The sequence below is a fragment of the Typha angustifolia genome, chromosome 8 (genome assembly GCF_048772165.1).
Source record: "Typha angustifolia cultivar Huaian chromosome 8, ASM4877216v1, whole genome shotgun sequence".
NCBI classification, from domain to species: domain Eukaryota; kingdom Viridiplantae; phylum Streptophyta; class Magnoliopsida; order Poales; family Typhaceae; genus Typha; species Typha angustifolia.
In genome coordinates this window covers 10,373,327-10,384,766 of record NC_133246.1, presented here as the reverse complement: position 1 = coordinate 10,384,766, position 11,440 = coordinate 10,373,327, and the positions used below count along the sequence as shown (strand labels likewise).

General features: G+C 39.9%; 1 protein-coding gene across 1 annotated transcript; it reads left to right on the top strand.

Annotated features, from left to right (window-relative positions):
- The first annotated feature begins 9,589 nt into the window (after positions 1 to 9,589).
- On the top strand, positions 9,590 to 10,688 carry LOC140765239 (chlorophyll a-b binding protein 7, chloroplastic-like). Its single transcript, XM_073104215.1, has one exon. It carries the CDS (start codon positions 9,748 to 9,750, stop codon positions 10,546 to 10,548), a length of 801 nt encoding a protein of 266 aa, XP_072960316.1. The 5' UTR covers positions 9,590 to 9,747; the 3' UTR covers positions 10,549 to 10,688.
- Positions 10,689 to 11,440: the final 752 nt, after the last annotated feature.

The window sequence follows — 11,440 nt, the reverse complement described above, 5'->3', positions numbered from 1 at the left end:
AGAGATACCGAGATGATGGTTGATGTTTTTACCGTAGGCGGAGTGGTCTTATAACACCGCTTACCATAGCAGCATTGGCATGACTCCATTTGAGGTGGTGTCTGGAAGCACGGCTCCGACGTTACGCGCTTATGATCCAGTGGCATCAGCAGATAGGACGGATGTGGACTTAGCATTGATGGATAGAGACACCATATTGAGGAGGTTGCGTGCTCATCTTAAACTTGCTCAAAACTGCATGAAGCAAGTTTATGATCGTAGCCATAGGGAGCAGGAGTTCAACATCGACAGTTGGTGATTGTGAGGGTGCAACCATTTCAATAGGTGACCTTGCGTTCGATGCGAAACTAAAAGTTAGCACATCGCTACTTTGGTCCATTTTGGGTGTTGGAGCATATTGGTCCGGTTGCATGTCATTTGGAGCTGCTGGAGGGGTTGAGAGGCACCCTGTCTTTCATGTTTCATTATTGAGAGAGCGCATTGGAGATCATGAGATTGTTCGATTGGTTCTACCAAAGCCATTAGAGGAGATAGAGATTGTAGAGCCAGTTCGAGTACTTGCTAGACACCGATGATGACATGGTACCAGATTAGAGATGGAAATTCTAGTTGAGTGGTTTGGCAAGCCATCTGATAAGGTGACATGGGAGTTGAAGACTCATATCTTGGAGTGTTTTTCCGACTTTTTACCTTGAGGGCAAGGTAGGGGAAGCGTGGTGGGCTGATACACTTAGTTATGATTTTTTTTATTGCATTAGGTGTTTATTTTTATTCAAATAAAATTTATGTAGGTCGCGTTCGAACACAAGTGAGGTCGCGTTAGAACGCTCTTGTGAACGCCTGCATCAGGTTCGTAAATATAAAGAACGCATATTGTGCATTCGAACACGGTCGAGCGAGTTTGAACGCCTGTATCGCGTTCGCACATCTAGAGATGGGGCTTTTTGAGTGCGTTTGAATGCGATTGGGCATGTTCGAACGCGATTGACGAGAATCCTCTAGAATTAGGGTTTTATATTATTTTAGAACTTGTTGGCTAGCCTCTATAAATATATGGAAGGCAGCCAACTTCATTATGTTATTGGATTTTTTATTTTTTAGCTCTTATCTTCTCTCTAGACTTCTCGCTCCTCCCTCTTCACCATTCTTCCATATCTATCATTGGAAAGGTTTCTCCTCGCTTCTAATCTCCCTCGTCTATCGAGTCACCACTCTTTTTTGGGATCTCGACCACTTCGTTCCCTTTGTCTACTTTCCTTAATCACTTCCACAATCCACCCTCATCTCTATACCCATCCATAAACCTAATATCCACTTCACCCGTCACCACCACCATCACCCACGTTATTCTGTGTTTTTGTCCCTGCTACAGTTTGAATCTACGAAGTGCATAAATATGAAAGTTGTATATCAGGAAGTTATAGATCCAATCCAATTAGTTTCGTAATTTTCTGACTATCGGAGAATATCTGATGAATATTTTTTCATAATTGCGCGGATTACTTTCTTTAATAAATTCAGATCTTAAGAAATTATTCCGTAACCGATCTTTTGGAACAAGAACCTATCAAATTGGTATTAGAGCCTATCAATTTAGTATCAAAGCCCATCAGAAGTAAGTTTATGATCGTAGCCATAGGGAGCAGGAGTTTGACATCGGCAATTGGGTGTTCGTGAGGGTGCAATCGTATCAATAGCTGACTTTACGTCCGATGCGAAACCAAAAGTTAGCACATCGCTACTTTGGTCCATTTTGGATGTTAGAGCATATTGGTTTAGTTGCATATCGTTTGGAGCTACCGAAGAGGTCGAGAGTGCATCCTGTCTTCCATGTTTCAGTGCTAAGTGAGTGGATTGGAGATCACAAGGTCGTTGGATCGGTTCTACCGGAGCCATTGGAGGAGATAGAGATCGTAGAGCCAGTTCATGTACTTGCTAGGTGTCGACAATGACATGGTACTAGATTAGAGATGGAGATTCTAGTCGAGTGGTTTGGCAAGCCACTAATAAGGCGACATAGGAGTTGAAGACTGATATTTTGGAGCATTTCCTCGACTTTTCATCTTGAGGGCAAGGTGGGAGAAGTGTGGTGGGCTAATACACTTAGTTAGGATTTTTTCTTATTGTATTAATTATTTATTTTTATTAAAATAAAATTCATGTAGGTTGCGTTCGGATGTAGGAGAGGTCACGTTCGAACGCCCTTGCGAACACCTACATCAGGTTCGCAAATGCAAATAACACATATTGTGCGGTCGGGCGAGTTCGAACGCTTGTGTTCGAACGTCTACATCACGTTCGCACATACAGAGATGGAGCGTTTGGTGCGTTCGAATACGATTGAGTGCATTTCAACGCGATCGGTAGGAATCCTCTAGAATTAGGGTTACGTATTGTTTTAGGACTTGTTGGCTAGCTTCTATAAATATGTGGATGGCAGCCAACTTCATTATGCTATTAGATTATTAATTTCTTGCTTCCTATCTTCTCTCTAGAATCTCTCCCTCCTCCCTCTTCACCATCCTTCCACCTTTACCGTTGGCAAGGTTTCTCCTAACTTCTAATCTCCTTCGACTATCGAGCTACCCCTCTTCTTTGGGATCTCGACCACTTTGTACCCTTCGTCTATATCCCTTAATCACATCCACCATCCACCTTCACCTCCATACTCATCCATAACCCTAACATCCATTCCACCCATCACCACCACCATCACCCATGTTATTTCGTATTTATTTTTGTCCTAGTTTCAATTCAAATCTGCGAAGGGCGTAAATACAAAAGTTGTAGATCAGAAAATTATGGATCTAACCCAATTGGTCTCATAATTTTCTGACTACTGAAGAATATCTGAAGAATATTTTCCCATTGTTGTGCGAACTGATTCCTGTAATATATTCAGATCTTGAAGGAATCATTGCATAGTTTATTTTTGGTCCGAGGCCCATCAAATTGGTAACAGAGCTCATCACATACCTCCATAGAACCAACACAAACCGTAGAGCTAACCCAGTTTATATCGAGGCCTTCATACCATGAGAGAATTTTGTGTAATCAAGCAAGTGGACAATCTTCTCTTGCTATTCTTGACAGTTATAAGTGCTAGATTATACACTAGAATTATTCACGTATGACATGGTAGCTTTAGCATTTTTAGTTACACATTGATTTAGCATGATGGTTGATATGACTCCCTTTACCATGATTTCTATGTATCAATTTTAGCATCCTCATGTATAATAGCACATGTATTTACAATATGCTTATTGTGCTATATAATATCATGTCACCAGCATATGTTCATAACCATGAAGTGTGTGGCCCTTATATCTCGATAGTACTTCACACTTCCTAAAGAAGAATAAGGGGTGGGGAAATTATATTATATTATATTAGTTATCATAGAATACGGATGGTTAGATCTCAAGATATTGACCAAACAGTAGTCGAAGGTCAATTAGATCCTAGCTTGATAGCCCTCCAATAGCTAGATGGATGCTAAGTTTAGTTCTTGGCGTGAAGGAGGAAAAGTTGTTATAGAAGAGGGTGGTTAGAAGCTAGAAGAGGCTGACCAAAAACTTGGGTGGTGGAAGAAGGGAGGTGGGAGAGGGCGCCAATAGCTAGAGACAAGTAGAGGAGGAGATAAAGGCCAAAGTCAATTCCACTATCATCATCATCATACTCCAATTAGGATTTCCTCCACATATATATAGAGGCTCACCCTAAGGACTCATCAACTAAATTAAATAACTCTAACAAATCCTAACAAATCAACAACTAAGTTAAAACCCTAACAAACCAACTAAACCAGTCTTTCTTATCTTCTCAGATTAACTCTTTTATTAAGCTTTCGTTTTGTCACAGATAGATTTCTAATCTAGAGAAGTCATGAATATAAAAGTTGTAGATATGGAGGTTGGCGACCTTATTCAACTGGTTTGATATTATTTTGATATCTGTAGGATATTCTAATAATATTTTTTAAAACTACGCAGAGCTTAATTTAGCTAATTATAAAAAATTCTAACCTACTAAGGCTCTAACTAAACCAAATAACATTGAGCCTAATCTCCCTTTGATGTGATCTGATCTGACCCAATTCACATTAGGCTTATAATTTCCACATTATAAGATATCCCATAGCGATAATGAAGATAGAATTGGAGATATGAGCCGAGGGCTTAGGTCCTTAGTCTACGAAGGTGAGGGTGTCCTTTCAATTAGCAAGAGTTAAACTCTTTATGGTATTTAAATTAGATTTTAAGGTAGGATAATATAGGCCTAGCGGTATGTGATGATGTAGGGTGAGAGTGTACTTTAGCAATGGTTTGGAATTTCGCATTATAGGATGATCTTGCAGTGATAATGATGATAGAATTGGAGATATGAGCCGACAACTTAGATTCTTAATCTATAGAGGTGGGTGATCAATTAGTCATTTACTGAGTGATGGGCAAACATTTCACTGTTAGGGTCTACCCTCCTTAGGAGTATTTATGTCGGGCGATTATGGATGATGGCCAATGGGCCTTATGTTAGGTATGATAGATAATCGTGTTAGAGGTAGACAGAGTTAGCATGCGTTAGGTCTTGCTAACAAATACATTTGTTTTCGTGACTTATTGCTATAAATAATATTTAGTTATTTAGTATTCATGCATTTTCTTGTTTGATGTTTCTTTATCCATTTTATCTTACCAGTGATAGTGTTACTTGCTAAGCGTCAGTCTTATCCATATTTAATGTATCTTGTAGATTGACTGTGGTCATGATAGAATCTTTGTAGTTGCTACCTAGTAACTTGTGGTTTAATACTTTATAAGAGTTGTGCTTTTATCTCCTTATTGTACCTTACTTTTTAGCATGTACTCTTATATTTGGGGAATTTATCTGCTTATTGTATTATCGATAGACTTATTATGGCATGCAGGTCTTCTAGATGGACCTATTACTGGCCATCCCGGTCTACACATGAACCTTATATAGGGCATGTGGCAGGTTGAGAATGCTTCAAATTTGTTGGGTTTTATGCTCACCACTTTTTAGTAAAATTGTTTCCTATTAATAGATGATCTCAAGTTCGTGGGGGAGCCGATAAAGATTATTTATATTTTAGTTATTTACTTATTATTGTAATTTAACTTAGATGAATTATAGCCCTTGCATGGGCATTATTAGTGGTCGGTCATATGGATATGATTTTAGAGTTTATTGTGACCTATGGTAGTTTGGGCTTCTTGTTTGTGCCGAGTATATGAAATTTTTGGCTTTTATCTTGTTTAATGTGTACAAACATTGGCCAAGAGTTTACGTGGGTTCCACCCCACATAACGTCACATGTACTTAATGATGGGTGTCTTAGATAGCATATCACAAGTAATTATAGTACTAAAGACAATCATACATATCTTACCTTCCTTGCTAGATTTTAATGATGCAATTCCCCACACACAAACTAATCTACGTACAGAAATTCTTGCAAATAAAGGAGCATAACTAGATCACTTGCATATATCAAAATATTACTAATTAAATAAACCCAAAAATATATATTTCCACAATATCAGAGAGTGAAAAAATACCAATTAAAGTGCCAATTCAAATAATGAAAGGCATACATAACTCTCTAATGAACAAATAATTACCACTACAACATGACAATCCAACAATACATGGACATACAAATAATTGTTATACCTACGAGTGACTAATAAATGACCACCTAATAAATTTATTATAAAGACAATGAAAATAGAGAAATGTCATATGTCAATCTAATCCATAAGCTGAATGTTTAAATTGAAGTGCAAATCAATGCTACTATTTGCAAATTTTTGACATGTATCATCACTAAGGGTTGACTTCTTCTTACCTTGCTTATTTGATCCACTTTAATATTGCCTCTTACTTCCAGAAGAAGTCCCTCGACTAGTAGTAAAGTTTAATATGAACATGCCATCAGTATACTGCAAGGTGTCATTATTTTCCAATTTAACTTCATTCACTATTGGTGTATCAGAAGAATCACTGCTGTTAATAATTGTTTGCACAAACAGTTAGTTGGAGGCAAAAGCAAAAGTGCCTATAGCAGTACTGTTACCCACAAGAAAATCAATATCTTCAAATTATACAAAACCTTTCTTCCGACATCATCTATAACATTTCCTCAACTAGTCAATGGTTCAAAAATACATATTGAAAACATATATTTATCCATCCAATGTATAGAATTAACATATAAATACTAAAAAAAATTTATAGCTCTATCATCTCATCCTATGCTTCATCATTAGGTGCCACCAACTTATGCAATATATCATCCCAACCCCATCCACTTTTCTCTTTTAGGGTCTTGTATTGTCTGAAGATGCTACATAACATTTTCCATCTACTTTTTATTTGTTCTCTACTTATCACATCACCCATCTTTCCTACCCAACCAATGTGTACTCTATTCCAACCATCTTTTGTCCATTGCTAGCTACTTTTTATTTGTACTTTGAGTCATGTTGTTGACGAAGGAGATCCAATAAAATAGCATTTTGTTCATCAGTCCAATTATCATGCCTTGTACCTGATAATGCACCATTTTTCTTCTTCAGCATCTTAGCCATAATTACCACATTGTCAATAAATATTTGTATCTAACAATATCACAATGCTATACATAACCACTACTTAGAATTGAGTAGCCAACTAATTGACTGAATCACAAATAAAATTCAGATGTTAAAGTATGACAGAAATATATATAATCAAAATAGATCTACTCAGTACGATGGTAGCACATAAAATATTAGATAGAAAAAAAAACTACAGCTGATCATCAGATCTATAAAATAGGGATTTTATGTTGGAAAAAAGAATACTTTTGGATCATAGGAAGTATTGGAGGGACTTCTCCTTCTAGTTGTAGATAAAGTTATTGTTGTTGGAACTAGATCTAACCATATCGATCTGTTTCTTCCCCTACGCTGATCATATGGGATTATAGGTACATCAGACAGTTGTGGCCTTAGTAACTGCCTTACGATGCCATTCACTTTAGCCGTTCCTTGGTCCGAGAGGTCTTCATGACGAGAAATCTCTCTTGGTTGAACTAATGGAGCTACTATTATGATGACCGATGAGGCCTTACGGACGCAACTTGGAAGTGGTTGTCCGTTTTGATGATCACTATCGCTTGTCATTTTCTCAGCACCAGTACATGAGCAGTGCAAATAGGGAAACTAGGCAGAGATCGAGGGTGGGGAGATTGTAGAAGAGAACGAGAGAGGGGAGATGCTCAAAGAGATTAAGAGGAAAATTGGTGGATGAGATCAAGAATCCAATTCTATCTCAACTGCACCGTATGAGAGAAGATAGAGAGAGAGAAGAGAGAAGAAAGAGGAGAGTTGATAAGATGTGGGATTTGACTACAGTCAATCAAACAGTAAAATAGTAATTATCTAAGAGTAGGTCTAAAATATAATTTTGATGAATAGTCATAATATTCTGAAATAATATTATTATGATCTTTAGCTGATATTTTGAAATAAGAGAGATATTATGGAATAAGCAATTTTGCTATTTCTAAAGTGAACGGGAGCTTAATGTTAGGATATCACATGTATAACTATTGGCTAACCAAAGATGGGTAAATTATAATTAAAATCCATTCAGAGAGTCTTTCCCTTTTTTTTTAAGCTTGAATTGCTAGAGCCTAGTAATAAGTTAGATGGGTACCATGATTAGTAAATGAAAATGCACTTAGTAATACTGCTTTTACTAGTTTAATTATTAAAACGTAAGCATGTTTTTAGTTTGTTTAATAGGTTTTGTCTACACTTAAATTTCAATTTATACTCATAGAGAAGTGATGTAACCTATAGGTCTTAGAACTTAAAAAATCTAAATTGTCAGATGATAAATTCATCGAAAACACATTTTGGTTTGCCAAAACTTATAGCTAGTAGGGGTATAAACGAGCCGAGCCTGAGTGAGCCGGCTCTAGCTCAGGCTCGGCTCGAAATTAGTTTCGAGCCTCACAATGTTGCTCAGGCTCGGCTCAGCTCAACCCGAGCCGAGCTCGAGCTGAGCCTAACCGAGCTCGAGTCGAGCCCGAGCAAAGCTCGAGCTCGATTAGAGGATAAGGCGGTGGTGACGTGGGCGATTGCGATGTGGGCGGTGGCAACGTGGGCGGCGGCTTGCCGAAGGAGTCGGAGACGAATGGAGGAGGCCGACGACGGAGGAGGAGGAGGAGGAGGCCGACGACGGAGGAAGGTGTGGCGCCGTGGTGGTGGTTTGCCGTCGTTGCCGATGGAGACCGACGGGGAGGGAAGAATGAAGGTGATCAGGTGGATGAGGGTGAGAGTGAAGGTGAGGGTGGGGGAATTGATGATGGGGAAGGTGATGTGATGGGAAATGTGAAGTAATTAATGAGGGTGGGGTAGGTGAGGATGATGAATGTTGAGGTAGGTTACGGGTGAGAATGAGTTAGTGAAGGACACGTGGCAATATTTCCTTATGCCACGTGTCCTTAGTCATAGGGACTCAGGCTATCGAGCCTATCGAGCCGAGCTTGAGCGAGCCGGCTCCAGCTCAGGCTCGGCTCGATATTAATTTCGAGCCTATTATAATGGCTCGGGCTCGGCTCAGCTCTGATCGAGCCGAGCCGGACTCGAGCTTCACCCGAGCCGAGCCCGAGCCGAGCCCGAGCTGCTCGTCAAGCCTGACAGCCCTAATAGCTAGCAATGGACAAAAAAAGTACTCCACAATTTTGATAAAAGAATAATTTCCATAAGCAAGGTAGAACTCTCAAGTATATAATATGTGATTTTGGTTGCGTTTGTTGTCTCAATCTGACCTCTGGCATCGTTTTACAAGTGATTATCATGTCTTCGTTTCATTTTAGGAGAATTAGATTAGAAAAATTCAAACTTGAAACAACCATCAATTTTAAAATCGCTGTCTGCCCTCAAAATTTACCTAATTATCCTCTATGGAGTATTGATCAAAGGTATGGACCAATTTATATAAAAGTACTATATGTAAACTTTGCCTATATCCTTACCTAAGTGAGTGAATAGGTACTGTCTAGACGAGATCTAATTATTTGATGATACATGTATATAATGCAATGCCAAACATTATATGTATTGATCAATATATTTAAAGTGCATACAATGTATAGGCATGTATTCAACCATTTGATGTATATGGCTACATGCCTATGTGAATGACCATTCTAGAGAGTCTTAGAAGTAGTAGATAGAGGATGTGGTGCTGTCTATTTTGTCATTTTCAAACCACGCTAGGGTGATATTAAATACAACATTGGATACCTGTCTATCTCGTCTGATAAGCTATTAATAGATCTTCTATTGGCCAAGAAAGGCACTCGTTATCCAGTTCCAGATTCTTAATCCTTGGACATCAAAAGTGACTTGGGTGAGAGGAATGGAGGTCAAATTAACTAAGAGAAATGATCCAGGACCATCCCAGCCACTCAAGAATTAACTAATAGTAGTAGTGGCTTACAAAGTGCCAACTATTGATTGCAGTACACTGCCTCAGGAGTCAGGACCAATACTAAACCAATGAAACGGAACATAGAGATTTTCATGGATAGAGACCATATCCTCCTACGCTCTTCTTCCACTTCTCTAGAACTATAAAAACCCAAACCGACGTTATTGCACTCACAGCCATCAGTGTGCCTTCTTTCTGCTAAGGACAACAAACCCGACAATCTCTACATCTCAACCGATGGCTGCCACCACGGCCCTCTCCTCCCCATCCCTGGCCGGCACTGCCGTTAAAGTCGCCCCCTCATCCTCCAACCTCCTCGGCGAGGGCCGTGTCATCATGCGCAAGACCGCCGCAAAGCCAAAGCCCGTCTCTTCCGGTAGCCCCTGGTACGGCCCCGACCGCGCCAAGTACCTCGGCCCCTTCTCCGGCGAGGCCCCATCATACCTCACTGGCGAGTTCCCCGGTGACTATGGGTGGGATACCGCTGGCCTCTCCGCCGACCCAGAAACCTTCGCCAAGAACCGCGAGCTCGAGGTCATCCACAGTCGGTGGGCCATGCTCGGTGCCTTGGGTTGCGTCTTCCCTGAGCTGCTCGCACGCAACGGAGTTAAGTTCGGCGAGGCAGTGTGGTTCAAGGCCGGTTCCCAGATCTTCAGCGAGGGTGGGCTCGACTACTTGGGCAACCCAAGCCTCGTGCACGCGCAGAGCATCTTGGCCATCTGGGCCTGCCAGGTCATCCTCATGGGCGCCGTCGAGGGGTACCGTGTTGCCGGTGGCCCTCTCGGTGAGGTCACCGACCCACTTTACCCCGGGGGTAGCTTCGACCCCCTGGGTCTCGCCGAGGACCCCGAGGCTTTCGCTGAGCTCAAGGTGAAGGAAATCAAGAACGGTCGTCTGGCCATGTTCTCTATGTTCGCATTCTTCGTGCAGGCTATCGTTACCGGTAAGGGTCCACTGGAGAACTTGGCCGACCACCTCTCTGACCCTGTCAACAACAACGCTTGGGCTTATGCCACAAACTTCGTTCCCGGCAAGTGATCTGTGATCAGAAAATGAGTCTCCTGATGGTGTAATTCACGAGAGTGCACATATACCATATATGATCAGATTGACAGATTGTTGGTGTGTTGTAAATTAGTCTTTTATCAATGCTGAACTTAATTGCTTCCTAGCTGTCATATTCCTTCTCTTATTGCAGCATGCTTCGCACTATATAAGAAATCATTTTGGTTTGCCCTCTGTATTAAACCAAACTATTAAGTATTTTTTATTTCTCCCCCTTCACAGCTGTACAGACTTTCTTGCTATATATATATATATATATATATATATATATGTATGTATATACAGACTTTCTTGCTATATATATATATATATATATATATATGTATAATTACAAGAGATAAGTTCTAATAACAAATTGATAATAATAAGCTGATTTATTTTAACTGAATAATCACTTAGAGATGTGTTTATTATAACTGGTTATTGTAGCGGTGCACAGCAACTCTTCTCTTAGAGTGTGTTGTATAGCAAACCTCGCGGAGTTAGAGGCTTAATAAGCACATATGCAATTTGATCATTTGCGAACAAAACTTGAACCTGCACCCTTTTAGATTGGACCATGCCACAAAGGCTTAGTAAGCACTAATGCAATTTGATCATTAGAGAACAAAAATTGAACCTACACCCTTTTAGATTGGACAATGTCACAAATGAAATGATAGTCAATTTTTATATGTTTCTTTCGTGCATGAAAGGCCGGATTTGATGTTAAGTATGTCGGGCCATTATTGTCACAATACAATGTAGGTGGTGGACGATGAGAGATACAGTGCAGTGACCGCAAGGGCACAATATTCTGCTTTAGTATTAAATTGAGATATTGCTTCGATATTTCTTCCTAGAAGACTAACATATCAAATTTTAA